Genomic DNA, 23,793 nt, shown 5'->3' on the forward strand with positions numbered 1-23,793 from the left:
CTTGGAAACTTTGTTATGAAAAATTCACAGATCAGTGGTAAGAAGCTCATGCTTTGGCACGCACCCAGGTTTCAAAACTGGAATAGAATAAAAGCTACTCACAGCTCACTAAGTTTTTGGCAAAATTCCCAGGCATCAGGACTGATCCTGCTGATGGCATTTTGGCTGAGATGGAGCTGCTGCAGCATCAGCAAGCCATAAAGCCAGCCTTTGGTTACCTCTGTTAAGTTGTTATGGTCCAGCTGCCTGTACACACACAAACAGACAAAAGTCCTAAGATTCAGAAACTCAGTGCTGTGCGTGCTTTGCCATGGGTCCACATCTGACTTCACGACACCAGCTAGATAGCTGCAGCCTGTTTACATTTAGAGTTGTATGCATGCATTCAGAGTATGTTATTTTACACGCGTAGTGCTTAATACTAGCTGCTTTTCAAGCCACACCAGAACAGTTTATTTCAAAAACATCTTTAAATCTTAGCAAGCAATTCTGTTCTTTATGTGCTATTCTGCTTAATATGCTATCAGCAGAATCTATGAAAGTTGATACTTACAAGACTTCCATGTTGGTTAATCCCCAGAAAGCACCATCCATGAGCCTAGTAACACCATTTCTCTGTAATTTTAATGACTTCAAAGCTGGAAGTCCTTGGAAAGTGAGTCCATCTATTTTTTTGATTTTGTTGCGATTCAGCTCCCTGCATCAATAGATTTTACAGTTACAGCAAAGCAAGTTTACCTGCATACCAACAACCTTGCCTACCTCCCTGGAAACAAACCTTATTTAAGTACATGTCTTGCATATAAAACAACAGAAACGAGATGCAATACAAATTGAACATGTTACTGTAATATGTTATGTTTAACTATTTGAATGCTGTTCTACCTTTCCGATACTGAGGACAAGTACTTGATAGGTCCTTGATGTTCAGCTATAAAGAATACTTGTACATGTAGAATGTTATGATTAATTCTGTTCTCAAAAGTGAAAGTAAATTCCTGGTGTCTATCCAGAAGTAAAGTTGTAAATTTGGGCTTGTAATTGCAATCAATAATCCAACCTAGCCGGTATTAAATATGCTGCACATTTTTTCTCTCTTAATCTGGAGTCAAGCATTCTTCCCTCAGTCTCCACAACTAGTTAGGGATAGTTTCTTCCCTCTTTCTCAGTGGTTTTGGCACTCACCCTCCCACCACTATACACACACCACTTTTAAGTCAGAGACTGTAAATGTACCCAAGTTAGTTATAAGTCATAACTAGCTGGAGAACTAGCTGCAGTGACGGTAGCACTCTGTATTTTCCATTTCCCTGCTCTTCACAGCATTTTCTTGGTTTTGGACGGTTTCAACCATAACACCTGCATCAACCCCAAACAGATTTCTGAGCTACATGAAAAAGGAAATCTACCCCCATGCAATCACAGAGAACATTAACTACTTTTATAATGGTGAATTTTAAACTAGCTACTCTTTGCTAAGTTAACAGTTTTCTTGTAATCCTTTTTTTCTTAGCAGCAATTGATATATGAAGAGACAGGATTGTACAATACTAAGAAAAGGCCCTCATATAGCAGTGAGTGATCATTTGCCTCTTCAAGATAGTCTTTGGTCTATCAACCTGCATCCCATCAAACCAAGAAGAATCCTCTTCTTCCCTCCAGGATATAAAGACCTCAATAATTCTCTCTATATACTTATCATTCTACAGTTGCTATACAGTTATTTTATTATACAACTATATTATTACACAGCTATTTTGCAGAGTCTCGGTCTTGGAATAATTCAACTTTCCTCTCATGTGTATACAAGCTCTACCTGATAATAACAAATACCCGACATAAAACCCTACTCCTCAGTGTCTGACCATCCACAAGCTGTAAAGAACATTAAGTATAACCTTCAGTTCTTCCCACTCCTCCTCTGAATACCTCTTTCAGGTGATAATACAATTTTTCTGCCTTCATTGCAAATTAGCTACCTGACATAATTGGATCTGCCTACTGACTGAATTGTGAATGGGTAGAACTTTTGTAAATAAGAATATTATCAACTTACAAAATTTCTGTTCAATCTGAAGATCAAAAAGTCTACTGAGATCATTAACAAATCATGAGCTTTTTATGACTATTTTCACACACTTCTGCAGAGGCTTAAGTCAAACAAAGGTTTAACTTTTAAAAAAAAAAGTTTAACTTTAAAAAAAAAGTTTGACTGTGTCTTTCCTGGGTGCAAATGCAGTTCCCAGTTCCCACAATTCCCAGTTCTGCCAAGCATCCTAACACTTCACTGTTCTCGTGACCTTTTACTTTCAAACTTATTATAAATTATAAACTAACAGGGTTTTTAATTTTCAACTCTTGACTAACTTATATGGAAAATAATTATTCACGATTTAACAAAGCACAGTTCTAGCCCATCCTCTTGTCAACTTACTACACTCAGGTTTTCCAAAAAGTGGAAAAAGATGTTTCCCCAGCCTCTTTCATATTCAATAGCCTTATCTGTTATTTATTAAGCAAAATATTTATAGACAGCACTATATCAGTGAAATCGATGGAGGTCTATTTGCTTGAGCATATTACTTATTGTCCTACCTTCTGAAAGCAAATTAATTCCCTCCATTTAACCATAATGGTTGGACTTGATGATCTTAAAGGTCTTTTCCAAACTAAATGATCCTACAATTCTAAATATTTCTATAAAAATAAAGACAGACTGATGTAGTGAATGAAGTAAGTATATTTCACTATTTTCCAATGTTTTCTTACAAAAATACTATCACCCTTTCTCCATTTTGTCTTGCCTTTTTTTTTTCTTTTGAAAAGCAAAAATAATTTTAACACAAAGACTATTCACATCTCACCAATATATAAAACTAGTTTTGTTCAGTACAAAGCTGTGGTTAGCAAGGGTTGTAGTAATATGTTTTCTGTGTCTGTCTCACTCTGCATCTGGTTAAATTAAAGGCTAAAGTTCAAGCACTGCCAGTGCTTTGGAAAATCTGAAAACAATTAGCCAATTGTAGGTTGCACTTACAGGTGCTGCAGATGGGAGAGTTTAAACATCTTTTGAGGGATTGCTGAAATTTTGTTCCTGTTCAGTTTCAATACTTGAAGTGTGGTAGACAAATTGTCAAAGGTACCAGGCTCCATGGAGGTTATTCGGTTACTGTTAATGTACCTGTTGAAACAATGTCTAGAAAGTTAAATTTACAGGTATTTAATAATTTTTTAATACCTAATAGTGAAACACAAAGCTCTTACACTGCCTATTCCACGATAAACTCAATTTCATTAATCGGAGCTCTTGACAACTTAATCCACAGTCAAATAGTATTTCACCACCAGTATTTTCGCTCCACTCTACAAGAGTGTGTTATCGGCAGATGATAGCATGTTGCCAAAATATATTATGTTGCAACCCCATTACTTTATTCTCAGCATAGCTTTGGCTTTGCTGCATTACTATAAAAAGAATCGACAGAAATTCAAAAAGTCCGTAAGACCCCATGTAACTCAAGACTTGACCAACCCCCCACAACTTAAGTTCACTTTGCTACATAATTATCTCTCTCCAGACACATCTATTTGTTTCATCTTCAGATAATGACCTTCACCATGGACTAAAACACTTCATTGCACCAACTGATGTATTCAAATTTGTAACTGATAATAAGAACGGTGCGTGAAAGTAGGAGTATTTAGTGGGTATCTAATTAAAAAAACATTTAGTGCCTCAAAACACAGCCAAAAATTTCCATCAAGATTTTTTGAAAGTAACTTGAAAAGAAAAAATGCAATACTAGGTTTTACTTACAGATACTTGAGCTGTAAAGAAGGAAATGAAGATATCTTTAGCTCTGATATGTTGTTGTTGCTCAAATCCAAAGTTTCTAGACTCTGGAATGGCTTCAGATGTTCAGACAAAATGTTGGCAATCTTGTTACTGGTCCTGAAATTTAAGGACAGTAGTTGAAAGTCTCTTGTCATTTTCAGAGTAAAACTTGTTAACTATGCACCACTTACAAAAGTTAGTATTTCATTTCCCTGGTTGTTCTCTAAGCAGACCATTCATTTCTAGTCATCCCAAATCCCAAACCAGAATGCTATAAATAAACGTGTTCATCAACAGTTCTTAAAAAATATTCCCAGGACAGTGGATGTAAAAAAGTACTTTCATCCAATTACTGCATTTCACAACTTTTAAAACAAGACATGAAGCTTTATGATCATTTATTTCTGAACTATGCAGAAATATCTGGTATTTGCACTGAACAATATATCACAATATTATAATGAAATCAGATATTATTTTTTTTAACCAAACTAACATCATAGTAGCCATATATTCTCCTTCTTTGTTCTGAAAATTCCTACAGCATGAAAATCAGTCTGAATTTCCATTAAAATAGAGCTAGATGAGATGAATGACAGTGTGCCCTCCCCTCCCCCCCCCCCCCGAAAGACATTCTATAATTTTGCAAATAGATCTAGTATTTCATCCTGCAAATTTTTCTAGTGTCTTAGCAAAGAATAAAACTTGTGCTTCTCACAGCTCTTCACAGAGGGTCTGGACTTCATGTCTGGTCAGGCTTCAGCAAAGCATCACACCCAATTCCACAACATAAACTGCAACTACTTAAAGACATGGGTATTCTGGTCTACTATAAGGAACACACCTACTTTTACTTCCAGTAAAATGTACTTTTTCCAGCAATCCTATTTTGTGTTCATATACAGCTACTACCAGGCTTTTCATTCCAGTTGCATAATGTGCAGAATTGTATGCATACATCAGCAACATGAACAGGGTTACTCGTTTGGGGTTAATGGTACATAGAGGAAAAGTGATCATGATTAATTAAGCGAATGTAACCCAAAATGATCCTTGCTACCTTGTAAGTTCAAGTCAGTTCTGGCTGCAGTACACTCTGTACCTAGTATAATGAATGACCAAAATTTAGGCACTCTCCCCAGCTTCGAGAGATCGCAGGCAAATGCGATTTCAGGTTAAATTATCAACAAAAACATTGATTCTGGAAAGTGTTTGCCTTTATTGGAAATAATTGCTCTGGATTAATAGTAAGCTACTCATTTAGGATAAGCATGGACAATCCTCACATATGCAAGGGAGGGATTACTACTTAAAACAAAAAAATCCTGACTCAAAAATTAAACCATAAGTTAGATTAATGGGCCTTCTGACCACATGTGGGAATGGGTAAGTGATCTTGCAGCCCCTCCAATGCTGCCCTTGTATCGTGTTTCATTCCTCAGGCTGTCTGGTAGAGCTACCTTTTTTTTCTTTTAGCTTTTTTTTTTTTTTCCAACTCTTAACTGAAAGTATTTATAATAAATGGTAACAAATTACTTTAATAAAAAACAACAACAAACACCACCACCATGTGTCAGTTCCACTGGCCAAATGAGACTGTGAGCTAGATAACAGGTCATAGAGAGTTGCCTTTATGCATTAGTTTGTTTATAAGGTAATTACTAACAAGGTATTAAAACTGCCAATTACTTGAGTGACGAATAAAATTTTCCTTGCAGTAAAAGTGTGCTCCAGCAGAAGCCAGCAATTTCCTGAACTGCACGCCTCCTAAATTGCAGTGTGAAAGTGTTCAGTTATAGACATGGCTTACACAGTGCTGTCTTTGTGTCAGCATTGCTTCATAAAACAGAAATTCCTTACAGCTGGCAGGATAATAGCCCCTGTATTACAAAGTTTAGTTGGACCTAATGGAACTGAATAAAACTCTTATACAGCCTTCAGATTAGCACTTAAACTAACTGGCAAATTACCTGACACAGGTCAGGTTACAACAAAAACAAACAAAACAAAACAAAAAATACAGCTTATTTGTTTCAGGGAATGTTCTTTCTCAGTGATGACAAAGTCATATCAGGAGGAAAAAGTAACTTCTTTTGTTCACTGAAACAGAGCTACACATCAAAGTTCTCATCCATTTCACAGTGAAAATCCAATGAGCCCCCACTGTACCCCCTGCCTAGTAGAAGGTACTGAAATGCAAAATATCTGTTTCCCTTCTTATTGCCCCAGACTGTTTTCTCTTGAAAAAAAATTCTCAGCAGTTCTACCTTAAGGTCCAACTTTAGTTAAAATGAGAATTTAATTCTAATTCGATTTTTCTTCACAACATCATTTAAGTAAATCAAATAAAATTTCTACCAGCTTCCTCATCAGTGCCAAATACATGTCAAAATTAGTCAAGAAGGACATGTTTGAAAATGCAAGCATGCTTAATTGTCACAACACAACCAAAGAGCATCCTCCTGTCTTGTCACAATGACGTACATTTGCTCACCCTACAAAAAAATTCCAGTGAAATTTGCAGTTGCTGTGCTCAAAGGGAGCTGCACATACTACACTGGTTTCATTTTTCACATCCTCAAGGGAAGATGATCTCCGTCTGGAGATCCCCCTCTAACAAGCGAACCAGTGCACCAAGTTCTCACAGAAGCATGCCTGTGGGAGTCAGATCAGTTTCTTCATATGCACAGGGAACAACAGCATGCTGCAGCTTCCTTACAACTTTTCCTGATTCAGGTGAAGAGACAGGAGCACTGAGAAATATAGGCAAAACCACCAACATACCTGCATGAATTTGGATATATGTCTCTTGCCATTTGAGTGTCTACACTCCAACTTCCAGGAGAAAAAAAATAAGTGCATGCAGACTGATCTAATTATTCTCACACAAGTCCATGTGAATAGCATCTTAAGACAGAATATCAGTTTTTCATTAGGGATATGAGAAACCCTAGCTTTTCCTCTATGCATTCATGACTTTAGCCATACCACTAGTCCAAAACATTTATAACAGCCCTATCAATCATGATCTCAAGATTCATTTCATATAAACAACAGCTACAACACATTTGACATATTGACTTGTACTTTCCTTGCCTCTAGGGAAATATAAAGTGGGACAGCAACTGCTGTATCCATTTTGTTAAGGATCTAGTTAACACTACTTCAACACATTTCTTACATACTGAAAAAAACATTTTTTAAGATCTGAGATAGTATGACTAAGAATCTTTTGATTGTCAAAATGCAATGTGTTCAATTTCAGAGAAGTAACTATGTAAACCTACAAATTAGACTGCTCATTGCTCTCATTCTGTAACACGGAAGCTGCAACTCTGAGATAGATTAAGACCTGAAGTCTTGATCTGCTGTGTTTTGAGAACCTCTTCATCTTTTTATCCTACACCATGATCCTGACAAGGAGCATGTGTATGAGTCTGGAGGTGGAGCAAACTGGTAAAACTGCAATTGTCTAGAAAGACAATTTTGGAGAGCTTTGTCTGTGCAGACTGTTTTCCAAAGTTGTTAGGTATAAAACAACTCTGTTTTAACACTTTTGTAATTCTGGACTAAGAGTAACTCCTGTCCCCCAACTAACCCCTTACTGAAAGGATATATTAAATTTGTCTTAGGAACATGCAAATGCAATCATGCTGGAGTCTCTTGTTAAAGACTATGAGTCTTTAAGGAGAAAAAAAAATGAGAAATAATAAGGAGAATAAGGAGAAAAAAAAATGTTCTGCTAGGGCCAGATATGTCTTTCTGAGCATTGCTGAAGCCAAGACGCTGGGGTTCATAGATGTTTAGTTTGATGATCTTATGTTTACACAGCTTCCAGATTAGAGCTGGCTTGGAGGCAGCCATGTCAGCACAGGCAAAGCAGACATGACTGTCCACATCCGAGCACGTACAGGGTGGTCTCCATTACGTTGCAGCACAAAGCCTCCTTTCTGATATTTCTTTAAATCTTTGTGGTTGCTCCAACCTGTCTTCTTTCTGTTCACCCACTGGTGTCATACAACTGCTGTCATACAACTATTGCTTCTTGCACTTCCCCTCCACCCTCCCCCCAAACTCCTCCAGACTTTTGGAGCTCCCACAAGAAACAATGATGTGAAGACAATGAGAAGAAAACTTAACCAAAAGATAAGAAATAATCTTCTATTACTTCATCTTGTAAAGATGAAAGATCAAGATTGTAATAAATTTCCTTAGAAAGTGTTGGAAGACTCATGTTTTGTGGCTTTTAGAATGAGGTTAGAAAACTTTAAGGAACGCATACCACAAAAAAAGTCTCAAGAATAACTCCCCAGAAGAGAGAAAAAAGATTACATTTTTCCACTGATTTCTACACAGTTGACTACTAAAATTAGACAGAACTTAATGAACAATTGCATTACTTAAAATATTGTAGTTGCAATTTCAAGCTTAACACTCCCCTTACAAAAATTCCCAGATGTGAATGAATGGGACTACAAACTTCTCATCACCAGACATCCAATTAATTGTATTGAATTTAGACCCTCCAGTTTTTTAAAATCTTTGCAACAGTTAGATATGGTGAAAAAAAAGGTTTCACATGAAATATTTCTGAGATGATAGTGCCAGAAATAGAGCCAGGAGCTGGCTCACTTCTAGTCCTACTTGTAAGTCTACAAGTCTGCTGCCCAGTTGACACACAGGCTCCACATGTTCCTTGAAGCAAGCAGGTCTTTCTTCTGAAGGCCTCGTTCATTCCACATTCCTTGTCTGTTATTGTTCTTTCAGGCCAGATGTCAGCAAGTCTATGGTTTTATTTTTTGTGCTTTTTGATATATAGTCGTAGCTTTATAGTATAAAACCAAAACTCAGAAGACCACAGCCTATCGATTCCTTGTCCAAACCTTGGGAATTATGAAACCACACATAAACTGAGAAAAGGTGTAGAGAAAGATGCAGAATAAAACTACTCCAGGATTCAGAGATGATTTCATCATCAAAAAGAAAACAGAGGCAAATACAAACTTACAAACACTTGATACTTCACAACAATTCTCTCCTGATTCCAGTCATAATATCAGTACGTAATATAAGTTTCCTTCCAAACTCTTCTCTTGATACCCTGGCCTCTTCCCATTCCACTTCTTGGCCTTTCCAAAATAACCATGTTACCTAGCATGTGATAGCTAAATGAATGCATAAGCTCATCACTTTATTTTAATGAAGGTAAACAAAAGCAATGAAAACACAGCTATTTCAGCAGGAGCTGACAATAGAAATAATAACCCATTGCAGACTCGCTGCACTCCATGATTGTTAATTAATGCTAAAATCTTACACAACTTTAAGTATGACTTAGATTAAACCCAGCGTAACACCCTCCAATGTTATAAACCACATTCTTGATCTGATTTATGGACTCATTAAGTAAAAACTTCTATCCTTTACTTTCAGAGACTATTCTCCCTTTCCTAGAGTGCACTGAAGACTAGGCACTTCAGACTGACCGCCCTTCTAGGTCCACTCCAAATCTCAACTGTTGAGGGATCTTCTCCTTGTCCACTTCTATTTCACTCAAGGCACTGAGTCACCACATACCACTCTTCCTTGCAATAACCATCTACCACATCTCTATGCTATAAACCCAGTACTTAACGCTTGGCATCTCAGTTCATTCCAACTTTTAATGGTAAAATTTCCTGCCATTCTTCCATTTTGTCCCATGAGAATAGTGCTCTCTGTTTTTCTGATCCATTATTCTTTTTAATTCATCTTTTTCTTTAACGGTGTTTCTCAGAAAATCATGCCAGTTTTTCCACTGCAAATAGCTCACAGAATTTGCATTCTTTTCCATTCTCATTGCAAAAGCATTTGTCTAGGCTCTCACTACTTTATATTTCTGCTACAACAAACTCTGAGTTTCTAGATACTTCTTCCCTTTCCCATCATTCAATCTAATTGCTGTCATAAAAATCTAGTTTTCATGTCTGCAGGTCTGACTAAGGCAGGTTCCTTTTCAAATTCTTTCATTTACCTCCTCTTAGTCTCCACACCAAATGTCAAAGACTGCAAAAACTAATTCCAGTAAGTTTCTTTGCTCTAGCTTTTTGCTCACAACTTCAGCCCAAGTCACACATGGTTTACCACCACTCTCATTTTTGGGACTTCCTCCAAGTTGCCTTATGCCTGAAGCCCAGTCTGGCATTCCTCTATCCCTTTTTTCAATCCTTCTTCAAAACAAACTCTTCCAGGCAGCATCCAAATCTTAATCCTTCCCATAATAAAGTGGTAACTGAAGAGATGACAAGGCTGTAAAATATTTGACCAAAATTTTCTTAATATTGGGAGCCAGACTTCAGTTCAGTATGCTAGATTTATAAACACACAATACCACTTTCTCTGGCAAGCATAGAAGGGAAAGGCATCCACTCCTACTGAATGCAAGCTTTCATTTTCAAGACTTGCATCTAACCTTCTTTCTTGTGACTGCAGCTTTCTAAATATGAACTGAGATAGCAGTCTTCTGAATTCCACATACAGCTGCTTTTCTCAGCCTACTGCAAGATGGCAGTCTGATTTGTCATTCCTACTCTTACTCCAAATAATCCTGCAAACAAGGGCTATGAAAAAATGTCTTTACTGAAGGCACTTTACAAAAGCTTTCCTCACTGAGATACTGCCAAACAATGAAAATTATCACTCTTATTTCCTATATTTCTTATAGGCAGTTTAGCAGATGTATAAACTATTTTACATGTTTGCTTCAACTAATTCAATTCTACTTCTCAAGATGACTGTTTGAAGCATGATCTGGAATGTCAATATTTAGATATACATTTCCCTATTTTAAACAGAAAAGGGCACACAATATTACCCAGGGAAGTGGTGGAGTCACCGTCACTGAGGGTGTTTAAGGAAAGGTTGGACGTGGTGCTTAGGGACATGGATTAGTAGATGACATTGCTAGTAGGATGATGGTTGGAGCAAATGATCTTGAAGGTCTTTTCTAATCTTTACGATTCTATGATTAAAATAAGACTACTACTAAATAGTACAAAGGATTAATCACCACTTTTTTCCAGTAAGTACATTTGTGCATAAAATTAGATAGGTATTTTTGTCATGTCAATTAATCAAACCAGGATGAGATAGCACACAAATTAAGAATGAAAAACAGTGATCAGTACATGTTCAAGTACTGCTCCTCCAAAAAAGAAGTGGGTGCAACACCCTCTTCTCATGGTAAAAAAAAAGGAAGAAAACACAAAGATGCCAAAAATACAGATGAATTTACAAATCTTTCATCATAGTTCACCATCTTATTTAGCAAAGATCTGAGAAGCCACTTCCAACTTAAAAGAGTTAGTTTAGTTACATGTAGGAGTGGAAAAAAAAAACACCTTTTTTCAGACTATGTATCTGAGTTAAGTGGTATGGAACACTCCCATTTTTATTACTTTTAAGAACCTGACATTGCAATACCATAAACTATACAAAGTAAAGGTTTGTAACACAATGGAGTTAGCTCTGCCTCCACTGCCTGAAAGCATAAGGCTTTACCAATCTCAGGGAACAACTGTGTTTTAAGTGGAGCAAAGCGCGCTGTCCACAGAGGAAATTTTACTGATGACTGAAATCATGATTAATGAGCAACTAAGCAAGATAAAGGGAAGAAGCTAATATAGTAAGACACAGAGATAAAGCTAGGTTATTCAGATAATATAGCTTTAAAACTTCACAGCTTGCTTATGCAACCTAGTATATTAAACTTGCAGATCTTCTCCAGTAAGTTCACCACGGCCACTGCACAGATTAGGTGAGCAACAAGCAGAACCAGCCTTTCAGAGCAAATACCTGTCTGCACCTGAAAAAACTTTTTAGTCATTCCCTGTTACTTTTCGTTTGTTTTGCTTTTTTTTTTTTTGGTTGTTTAAAAAAAACCTTTTTTTTTTCCTCCAAACCTTTGTTCTTGACTTAGATAACTTTGCTGCTTTATTTTCCCTGTAAAGATGAGGACCTGGCACTTTTTCAATATAGCAAGTGACTTTTAACTTTGCTTTTCAGAAGTACTCCTTGAACAGCAAAGGCCTGAAATTAAAAATTGAATAATTAGTCATTTTAGAGTGGCTCATCAGAAAACTACATTTAAGTTAGAACAACTTTGCTTACTATGAAAAATTGTGATGCCCTACAGTTAACTGACTATTTACTTCCTAGTTCTTTTGGCCCATTTTATCTCCTGGACATTTTTTTTTCCATTTACTTTTTAAGCATCCAGGATGCAACTTCATGTGTCTTCAAAGCATTTAAACTCAGCATATATCAACAAAAAGATGTTACAAATTGAATGCTGTTGAAAGTCTACTGAAAACCAACCCATGGATTCAGTCTAGCAGCTAACAGACAAGTGTACACTTTTCAAGAAACCTCACATTTCAAGATACTGTCGATGTTTTTATCATCTTAGATAAACTGAACAGCTATGTGGTTCCTTGTTTCAACCGCCCTAAAGGCTTCCTGTGCAGATGGGTTTAAAGAACCCTCCCAGGTAGCAAAAAAAAAAAAAAAAATCTACAGTGTTGCATATTCTTTGTTGCATATTAAGTAACAATGTAAAACTTGAAAAATAGAAAAATACTGTTGAATCATTGCTCCTTTGTTCTGTGTCATGAACTTTGTATTTTCCACTCTGGCTTACTAAAACTGACGATGTGTGTTCTAGATTAACATGATCATTTTTTACAACATCAGCTACAGGAATACTTCTATCTAGATCACCTGTTCCACATATATTAGTGCTTTTAAATCAAAAAAATTCTATTCATCAAGATGGAAAATCTCTTAATTATTTAAAGCACTTCATAATGTTAGAATTTCCCTATATACATGTTGCCGCTTAACCTGGCTGGCAGCTAAGCACCGCACAGCCATGGACAACATAATAGAGACTTTGGCATTTATGTCTTTTCAAGTCCCTATTGCTGAGATGATTATTGTACAGCATAACCTGGGTGTAGGTAATAAGAAACTTTTTTTTTTTTAATATTAATTATAGTTCTTATATTTTGATAAGAACAATATAATTTATTTGGGGAGGCAGAATACTCTAATACATGAAGTTGTTCCATCTCTCCAAAGTCACTGACTGCTGTCTTCCATTTTCTAAATCACTCAAAATACAGTACACTGACGATGCTGGATGATGTTCACTATTTATTTAGTTATTTATGTTCTACATATGAAAGAGCATGAGTTTACAGTTTTCCAAAGATATTAACTGAAGTAGACTCTGCAGACAAATGATAGTTGGTAGTTAAATGCCATACAGGACTTTCATATAAGGATGGTGCACTTATATTACTCAGTTTCAATTAATTTCTTCAGCTTTAGTTGCACCGCTTTGCCCTTAGGTTAAAGCGCAACCCGAAGCATCTTTAAATGCCCTTTATCACTGACTGTTGGGAGGTTCCCAATTATTGTGAATGTAACCCAATTTAATTCCAAGTCATCTTTTATTAAACCAAATCATTTCTTGAGCTCTTAACACACCATGAAAACACATACTAGACCCACAGGCCTTTTTCGTATCACATACATTATGCTTATGCATGCATACACAAAAATGACAACATTGAACAAAGCCTCAGTCTTGTATGATCATACCTTGATTCTGGTATATAGTAACAGCATTACCTATTTCAAATTAATCAAAGTTAAAGCATAAAAAAGTCACACTCAAACAACATTTGTTTGTTTTACTTATGTGGGTTAAATATCTCTTCCCAAAAGTGGAACCAAGACTTCTTAGTACTTTGTGAAGGCATCAAGTCTACTGCAGTAAGCTCAGATCCTGTGTGCTAGCACGTTTTTTTGTTTGTTTGTTTTTCCCTCTAGGAAATCATTAAAGAGCTTATCTATACTACAGAGACACTATGGAAAAGTTCTGGTAAGTCTTTTGAACATTACTAGCTTACAACCAAAGCAATCATGCTGAAACATACTTGATTTTAGTATATACTACCTTTATACCAGTACATATAATGGACATCTGAAGTGTAAATAAATAAATCACTTCCACTCTTCAGAGTACAAATATAAAGAATCCGGATTCAAACTAGGTTCAAAACTTTACAGCAATGAAAGACCTAATAGGCAAGGTTTTCTTCCCATGTATCAATATCATGGATTCTAGCAGGTTTTCATGATCCACAGGACAGAATTAGTATATCTTGGTTAAGGAATACCATTAGAATGGGAAACAATTTGAGAATTTTGCTTGTTTTCCTAGAACCAGAAAATCTGTGTCTGGTAAAGAAATGGGCACTGAGATCCACTTATCCAGAAATAATGGAGAATAACTCATTCATTCTCCCCTAAGTAAAGAATTTTCTAACCCAGCTCCCTGACGGTGGCAGGGGGGTTGGAACTAGATGATCTTTAAGGTCCCTTCTAACCCGAGACATTCTATGATTCAAAGCAATTTCTACATCGATTTAACCAATTTCAAAAGAACTTCAGGAATGCAAGTTAGGAAACATAACTTATTTCAGGTTCTATAGGTAAATATGGCTACATTAATACAGCTACATTACTGTGGATGGCATCCATACTCTATATATTTGTGGTAATCAGTTAGCAAATCTAGTATTCCCTCCAAAACCTGATGTTGACCAGCACCTGGAGTGACCTGGCTGCCAGCTACAGCTACTGTTCTGACTGGTGAGCTGGAAGTCCCTGGAATCAAATGCCTCAACTTCTCTCTTTCTGCCTTCTCTCCCAGCAGATAGTGAAAGACTGTGTGTCTAGGCAGAAAGAAAGCCTGACATTTCAGTTTCAAATAATTGACTTAAATGGTCAATCATGCTGAAGGATATTATCAAACTTTTACAAGTAACAATCACTGTAAAACATGCAATGCCCAAGTACATTTGCCAGACATTTAAAAAGGAACCTAATTTCAGATACCTAAAAAGTAGTTTGAAGTAGATACCTGGATGGGCTTTAGTGGGCAAGTCATCCGAACTTAGAAAAGACTTCAGGAAGAACAGTTTTCTCCATTCATTCTGAAGAAGATCTACAGTTCCCAACTCATCCTTATTGTGTTGAACTCTCAGGAATTTAGGATAGGGAAGATAAGTCCTACTCTTTGCTCTGTCCAGCAGGTATTACATCTATTAATGTCAGGGAAACCATGACAGCTTCACAGCCAAAGGCCTTCAGAACAGATTTAGCTCAAAGTACCACCCATTTAGTTCACAGGAGTTTCTAGATTCCCAGAAGGCTCAGCAGCTCTCCTATGTAGTCTGATATGATACATATTCATCACATTTTATCTATGCAATGAGCATGTTAGATGCATCTCCAGCCATATAATGAGGCTACCTGCATTTGCTTGTATATTCCTTCACACAGACATATGGTCTTTCCAGGGAAGTGGTGGGGGTGTGCGGGCCCAATACCTTTCTCTCCCATGGTATTCAACTCTGTTGGCGTCCATACAAAACAAGAAGTTGGCATCAATGTTTAATATTACCAACAGACTTTGACCATGAGACTGGGAACATCTATTGCTCCAGGTATGTTTACCCTGCATAATTCAGCAGTATGAAAATATCTAAGCTAGATAAATATCAATTAGATAGCTAGAAGTGAGGTAGCTCCAGAAATAGAAACTACACTAACATGATAATCCACCCATGCTTGTTTATACTGCTAAAAGAATTCAGACATTCAGTACTGTACCCAGATACCTGCAGTATCATTCACTGTAGACACACCATCAGTGCAATTCCTTTTGCAAGGCAAAAAAAAATCTTGCAGAACAGGTAAAATTAAGTCTCCACTGCTGATTTGACAAGTACTTGGAATAATTTTATCCACTTCACAGAAGAAAGCTTCTTGACCAGTAAAGATTTTGGCCAGAAAGGAGGGCACCATTTTCACAGCATTTCTTGAGGAGACCTTTGAAAAAAGAGCTGGCTTTTCACTGACAGTAATGAATGGACTTATACGTATCTTATAAGAAACATAATCAAATCAAGTTTCAGAAGAATAACCACCTCTTTTCCACTACTATATGAAGCAGGAACAAAGACTCAACAAAGAAACAGTGGTTTGTTTTGGAAAGGTTCCATAAGCTTCTTTGATTTTTCAAGTTGAAAACTGCAGAAAGTCATCGGAAGTGTATTTCAAGCAGTTATTCTTTGAAGAGCATAAAAATTATATTCTAATTGTTCCATATGCGTTTCCTTCGCTTGACATAAGTATCATATTAACTAAGTTTGATACAACCCCTCCAATAACTGAATACATTTTTTTACCTCTTAAAAAAAAGAACTATAATTAGATAGAAACATCTGCAGATTTACGAAACTGGTTTATTACGGATTTTTTTTTTTTTGCCAGACAACTGCTGCATATTTATTCTTATTTACTTATATCCTTTTTTTGTAAATAAGGCTTAACATCTTTATACAGAAATAATTTTTAACCTGCAAGAAGTTTGAAAAAGAAACCTTTGCTAAAGGAACAAAATGCTTTGTTTTTGGAACAATGTAATACCACTCTAATTATCCATGCCATATGCAAATTATGTAGAAGGAATAAGCAATTGTTTTTAACTATTACATACTGACAATTGTTAGCCAATGTAAAACTTTAATGTGGTTGAAATAGTTCTTTAAGTACTTAATCTCAATGAATCTTTACAGTGGTCATACAATTAGTATTAAATCTGAGTTTGGGCATACCTATATTCAGTAATCTCCCAAAACCATACAGAAGTAATTGAAATTTGAATAAGAACAAGCTATCACCCAACCAGACCAACTTTAACCGCACTGGTTGTATGAAAACAACTTTTAGAACCTTCTTCCCCCCCCCCCCCCCCCCCCCCCCTTGTATGTGTCATAGTACAGAAAACAGATCTAGTAAAGTTTTTTTTTTCCATGTTTTACCACCTGTGCAAAAGAACCGAGCTAGTAACCTATGGATATGGAACAACCAATCCAGCAGCGACTGATTTTCATTCTCTCAAAGGAAAACAAGAATCTTTGCACAGCTGCAGAAGAATGATTTTAGGTTCATCTAAACTAGTTAAGTTTCCATGAAAAGGACTAGAGGTGATGTTAAGACAAATTCTCAAGTTTGTATTCATCACAAATAAGGCAAGACGGTATAAAACTTTATTAAGTTAGTATTTCCAACCTTGTGGTATAAAGAACCTTAACAAGGTAAAAAAAATGAACAGGAATACATTCTTTAGATCAATGAAATGCTTAAACTACAGAATGCTATGCCAGTGTAAAAATAATGTCAACACTAATGCAAAATTGAAATAGATGATACGCTTAAATTCAATAGTTATTTGTCAGACACCATCTGCTTTTTCTTTCACTCTTTTCTGATTCTGATCTGTAAGAAACCACATCAGTATCAAATGTCACTTAGTTCTTATTCAAACAGAGCAGTCCAGACACAGCGGCTGCACCAGCTGACTTAGCTGACCTGGGCCTAGAGTAAAAACAAACCCCTATAAATCACCAGATGTAAGCAATTGAATAGTGATCAATTTAATTAGCTGAACAGCTTTCTGAAGTTTACTGTATTGTTTTAACCCTTCAGGCTTCTTCAAAAAAGGTAACTTGCAATTTGTATTCATGAGTGGGATTTAGCCAGAGGGCTACATATTACTAGGCTTAAACACTTTAGATTCCCATTGATAAAACTCAAACCCCACACAAGAAAACATGTTGGCTTTTTTTCTCCACCTAACAGTAGGATACAAACTTTTTTTTTTTTTTTAAAAAAAAAAAAAAAAGCATTATTCTCAACATTTTGGAGAAATTAGAACACAAGAAAAAAAATTAACTTATTTCAGGTGAAATGCTCAGGAATAAGATTTCTTCTAAAAATCAGGAAATTTGGTTTGGGGTCCTATACACCTTTTATAATTGTATGCCTGTATTATAGATACCACATCAGGCAACCTATTATTTTTTTCAAACAAAGCAATGAATGTGTACATAATTGTGTCACAACCATATGTATTAACTGCAACTGGAAAAATTTTATGCCACACATAAGAATGGTCACAGAAGGATATTTTAAAGATATTGACAAAACATCTTCTAACCTAGGTATTTGTCCTAAAGCTGCGTGTCAAGGGGATTTCCCCACACTGCCCACTGAAATTAATGGATTTCTGCCATGATTTAACGCAACTGGGATTTCAGCCAAGATGTGTAAAGAGTTACACTCTATTATTAAAGTCTGCATTGTATGAGTTTACGTAACATTTACTAATGTTTGTTCAGTGCCTAGCACAACAGGGCTGAGGCTTCTGGGCACTACCACAACATAAATTTATTCTAATGCAGTCTTTGTATCTGAGGGAAGCATAAAAACTACAAGGATTAAGCTCAATTATACACATTTTAAACAACCTGCTAAATAATATGACATAATCAACTTCCTAACCACAAGCCGCTCTATTTCCAATTATTTTACTTTAATCTCTGCAATGCACGTATTTCCACTAACTCTAGAGAGTTAGTTCCACTACATAGGGACAAGAGCGAGATCTACTTACAAAGACAGAAGAGTTATATTTGCAGATACTGGCCCCAGATTTGGAATCATCTCCAGTTCATTGTTGTTCAACTTGCTATTAATATTAAAAAAAAAAAAATGAGTTAGCTTTACCGTAAATCAGAAGACTATACATTGGATTTTTTAAATTGCTGGTGTCAACCCAAATTTTGAAATTAATTCCAGTTTCACTTGATGTAAAATATCAGAGCATAATTGTCAACCTATTATCCCAAGTTACTGATATCCTAGTGATACAATTAACATACACAAACCATTTTTTTAAAACTAAGACAAATTGACTTACACTTCCCGAAGACTATGGAGGTGATCCAAGAAACCGGTCTTGATTGAAGATAATTTGTTGTGACTTAAGTCCCTATGAGGTTACAAAAATAAACAACCTGTCAGTTTTGCCATAAAATATTGCATATAACAAGACAATTACAATCAAAAATATGTTATCATTCATTTCCAAGTACATAAAAAGTTATTTGTTTTACGTTAGTAGAACCAGAATAGAAACACATTTAAATTTACAAGGTATATAAGTGCTAACAGTTTGATCACTGCCGACAGTGTCAAAGAATTTCCTGAACCTTTTAAAAGAACTGCTCATTTTGTGTTTTGTGTGCGCCTGCGTGTTTATGTATTGAAGAAGCATGAAAAAACACCTCAAAATGTTGATTTATACACATCAAAAAACCCTCTCTTCCAGGAAAAGTATCTGGCTAAAGCAACCTGTTGGCTACAAGGAAAATTCATAAAGACTCATTGCCATTTCAGCCTTGAGTCAATTATTATACTTGCACCATCTACTCCTCTCACTTGCTTCTGCAAAGCAACTCACAAATCTTCAGTACCTTAAACAAGAAAATATACACAGGAAGGCCTAACTTCATCTTGAATTTTAAGGTGTCTGTGCACTATTCACATTATCATTGCCTTACTTGCCCTTGAAGCTCTCAGCTTGTGCCACTCCACACTGAAGATCCCAAAATACAAATTGATGCAGTTTATGAGAGCCCATGTTAGAGCCTTTGCCAACAACAGTTTTCTGTGAAACAGGCTAGGGTACTAAGAATGCAACACACCTTGACCATTGTCAGGGAATTACCTTCCCTACAGACACTGTGTATCTTCACCATATGGCCTCTTGACCATTTGAAAGCCATCATGAATCACAGTCCTAAGAAACATTTGCTGTGGTCTCGGAAGTACTGGAAACATCACAGAAAAAAAAAAAAAAAAAGAATGGCTATACAGTAGAAGACAGAGAAGTTAACTACAGAAATTCAAACTTGCAAGTCTATAGAGATCCGTGCAAGCAGTACAGATTTACATCTGGCCACGTTACCACAGCTAGCCCTGCTTGAAGACCTCCCTCTTTTTAGTCATCCATTCCCACAACCTGCAAGTTCCTGCTCCCATACTACGACCTGTCATTACCTTATCTGCACTGACAGCGCTGTCTGCAAAGTGCTTGCTGTACATCCTAACACTCAATTTTTAACACAAGCCAGGAAACAAAAGTTCCACTATTCTGAAGGAGTTCTTAACCTCACTTCAGTGAGACCCCCAAAGAATTGCATCAGCACACTTTTTCCCTGTGCTAATTGAGCACTGAAATCTGGAGCACTCAGCAACACGCCTGGTTGTGATAAAAGCTGAAAGTGGCTTGGAAACAAGGGTGCCAAGCATTACTAGAAGGGTCTGGAAGCCAATGCCTAGGCCAACACCAAGACAGGTCCTCATCAGGCCATGCAGAAGTGAAGCACATTTCCGTTTGATTCTTGGGGAAACTCCCATAGTCCCATACTTTTTCTGGAGAACATAATTCAGTACATGGTTGCCTATGCTGAGAGTGCCAAGCACAAGTCTGTGACTGTCACAAACATGCCTATTCTTCATCTACAGTCTTGGAAGTGATGATACCTGATAACCAGCATAACCATGCCGCACATGGATCAGAACTGGTTTAAACCAAGCCAGCTTTGCAGTCTGTGTGATACTCTGCTGTACGACTAAGCCCTGAGCAAGTGTGGATCTACAGAAATAGTTTCTCTTCACCCACCACCACAGGTCCTTGGACACAGATGTAACACTGAGACCCAGCCAGGTACTTAGGCTTCTTAAACAGCGCAGGGAAACAGCATAATCGTGCTTTAGCCTCCCCCGTTTGGTGCTTTACACAGTACTTTTCCAGTATTGCCAGGACTAGGTATCTGCTTTACAGGACTCTAGCAGCATCTTCCCTGCTATGCCCAGGATGCAGGCAGCCAGCCACCTGCCCCAGTCCTCACCTACGGCACCAGCACAGCCTTGGCAGAGGCTCAGCGACTGCCCACTGAGACCCCCACATGAGGGAGGACTCGGGTCACCCACTTCCCAAGTTAGCAAAGGATAGGCAATGCCACCCGTCCCTCCCCCTTTTTAAACCAGTCTAAGTTAAATAATAATAATAATAAAACTCAACAACCACCAGCATTACAAACCATCCCAGCCACATGCACACATTACCAAGGGTACCCCAGCACTCAGCCACTCACTGCAGCAATGGATCAGGCCCAGGGAGCCAGGGTGCAGCCGCCACAGCCTGGCTCTGTCGGGCACAGGGAGGAGATGAACGTCACCTTTCCCCAGCTGGGGCACTTCAAGAATGCACACAGGGCAGAGCTGCAGGTGTGTAATGCGTTTTTCAGCACAAAAAAAGTTGGGCGGGTGCCAGGGGGAGCCACCTAGAGAAGAGGCACACCCTTCACCACATTCAGGTGGCCACAGAAGGATGCCTTCTGAGATGCAGCTCTGGACTCCCACACCTAAAATACACCTGTGTCTTCTTCCAGGTGTCTAAAACCCTCAAGATTTTCCTCTTTAAAAAAATGGAAAACCAATACAGTGTTAACGTTTTCAAAAAAGCCACAAATGTTAGTTTCATCACTATGATTCTGAGTTCTCCTGTAAATGAGGTTAACCACACTTGAGTTAGAGGACTGCATCTTTCACTGCTTAAAAGTCTAGTGCAAACATTTGTCTGGCCATAGACTTGAGAAAAATCCGTTTGTTTAACATTTGAAGACATCAGCTGTACAGGTTTGATATTCTCATACTGCCTCCTGAAATGTAAATACTGAAAAAATATGCTGTTACAAAAGATCTAGGTTGTAACAGCAACGGGAATCTAACTTGTTCCTTTAAAGCAGACAAGAGTAGAGACAATTTTTACCCTTCAACTTCACTCGGTATTTGGCTTTAGCCTGTAGGGATTATAAGAACTATGCAAATAAACAGCCAAAATTTAGTGAAGCCATGGCTGTTAGTGCCTAATTTGTTACTGCTCTTCATACTTTAGACAAGACTTCAGAATCAGTAATTATTTCAACAAAGAGCTTTCAACGTTAGTGCTAAAAACCTGCATTTCTTCATTTCATCCAAAAACCCTGCAAAAGGTTTATTTAAAACATGTTTGCCTAAAGGACCCACCAGACAGTAACAGACGTGAGTAGATTTGTTCTGCTGGAGTTATAACATGTTTAAAAAAAAAAGAAAAAAAATCTGGCAGAGTCCTTAAACTATAAAAATCCTGCAATTACAACCACTGCTGTGCATGATCACCACACTGGAGCCAGACACTTTCACTCATAGCTCAAGCTCACATCCATCTGGAGTCTATCAAGGCAACCGTGAGCGTAACAACTTGCACTAGGTTTCAAACTATTCTTTCGTGTTTGTCTTTTAACACTAAAGATTTTAACACTCTCAGATTTTCCATATAGCACCTACTTTAAAAAATACATCCATACAAATTCCTTATTCGTGGTTTACTCACAACAGGTTGTCAAACACAAACTGCACCTAAAAAAAAAAAAAGCCAAAGCAGAACTGTAACAACAAACTCCAGACAATACTGAACTGCATGTTTCACATAGCTGTATACATGTTTGTCTACCAATTGTTGGATAAAGGATGCATTGGATTTATTTTTGTAAATATTATTTCAGTACTGCTGACATAGAAGCTTCAAGAAAAAAAAAAAAAAAGCCTTACAAGTTACATTTGTAAGTTAAATCAGAAAGGCTGAAAGTGAACCAAGAGTTAGAACTTTAGTAAAAGACACGCATTGTAAGTGAAACTCAAGCCTAAAGAAGTTTCTGAGACTTATAAGCAATGGATATGAGGCATTTTAAGATATAAAACTCTAGCATCCCTGTCCAGAGCTACAAGAGCATTTCAATTCAATGCATTTCTCCATGTGTCTTAAAACACATACAAGGAAAAGATTTGAAAATGGATCAGTATTTTTCCCTCACTTAGAAATGAACACTGACAAAGTACTAAGATTATTACCACGCATTTTCCATTTCTGAATTTTCCTTGTCTGTTGAAACCACATTACAAGTGAGGAGAAAATCTCCTCTGTGATTTCTTCTACTTCTAGAATTTCAAAAGCCATTACAGATGTAATAGCGAATACCCTCAGAAACTATATTTTTATTAAGAAATTCTTTATAACAATAAAAAATATATATGCCTGTTCTTCACCTCAGATTCTAATGAAAGTGATCAAGTTTTTAAGGGATTGTACCTACTTTAAAAAGAATGCCATAGTTTGAGGCCCTTTAAGAACCTGTTTTATGAAAGAAAATATTTTCTATACACCATTCCTTTCATATAAACACCTTTCATAACTCAGCTTCTGCATTCAAAAACTAAAACGTAACTCTGAACATCAATCTTTATATGATAAAAAAAATGAAAGGAAGGCCTAATGCATAAAGGGAGAGGGTGAGTGTTTCTTCACACATTTTATAAATATAACTTTTAGACTCTAACTTAATTTACAACACTTAGTTACAATTATCATCTTCTTCCTTAGAGAACTCCGAAACCTGAGCCCCAAGTCAAATTTTAAAATGCAAATCCAGCAACAGCTTCTTAATCAGTCCCACTGGGGCCTATAGAGCTGCTAATTCAGCAGAAATCAGGAGAGCTGAAAAACAAAAAGCCAGGCTGTAGCTGTTTTAAGACACTGATCCAAAGTGACTCATAAATCAGCTTGCTATGTTCGAGTTTTAGTCTGGAAAATATTGAAAAACAGCTGTGAAAACCATACGGCCCTTTTTTCTGGCAATTCTGGTAAAGAACTAGAGGATTTATAAAATGTAAATACTAAAGATGTAATACAAACACAAGTGAAAGCCATCTTTCAGATTTTCCCTTCTGTCTTGCTGACAGTTTTTAGCATTCCTAGGTGAACCTGGCAAGGCATACACGACAATGCCTCTGAGAATTTGCAAACATTGAGGACACTGGCCAGTGTTCAAACTCTCTTCCTCCCTCCACTTCTGGCTATGAAACATCAGCAGCTCTAACGCAGCAAAACGTTCTCT

General features: G+C 37.0%; 1 protein-coding gene across 1 annotated transcript in view; it reads right to left on the bottom strand.

Annotated features, from left to right (window-relative positions):
- LRIG3 (leucine rich repeats and immunoglobulin like domains 3) overlaps positions 1-23,793 on the bottom strand; it is a 43,353-nt gene that overhangs the window by 16,781 nt on the left and 2,779 nt on the right. Inside the window, exons 2-7 of the mRNA XM_027456645.3 lie at positions 18,711-18,782; positions 18,405-18,479; positions 3,818-3,952; positions 3,038-3,181; positions 554-697; positions 103-246 (exon numbers count right to left, since the gene is read on the bottom strand). Of these exons, the coding sequence (XP_027312446.3) occupies positions 103-246; positions 554-697; positions 3,038-3,181; positions 3,818-3,952; positions 18,405-18,479; positions 18,711-18,782 (714 nt within the window). The remainder of the gene's footprint in view (positions 1-102; positions 247-553; positions 698-3,037; positions 3,182-3,817; positions 3,953-18,404; positions 18,480-18,710; positions 18,783-23,793) is intronic.

The sequence above is a fragment of the Anas platyrhynchos genome, chromosome 1 (assembly GCF_047663525.1).
Source record: "Anas platyrhynchos isolate ZD024472 breed Pekin duck chromosome 1, IASCAAS_PekinDuck_T2T, whole genome shotgun sequence".
Classification (NCBI taxonomy): Eukaryota; Metazoa; Chordata; class Aves; order Anseriformes; family Anatidae; genus Anas; species Anas platyrhynchos.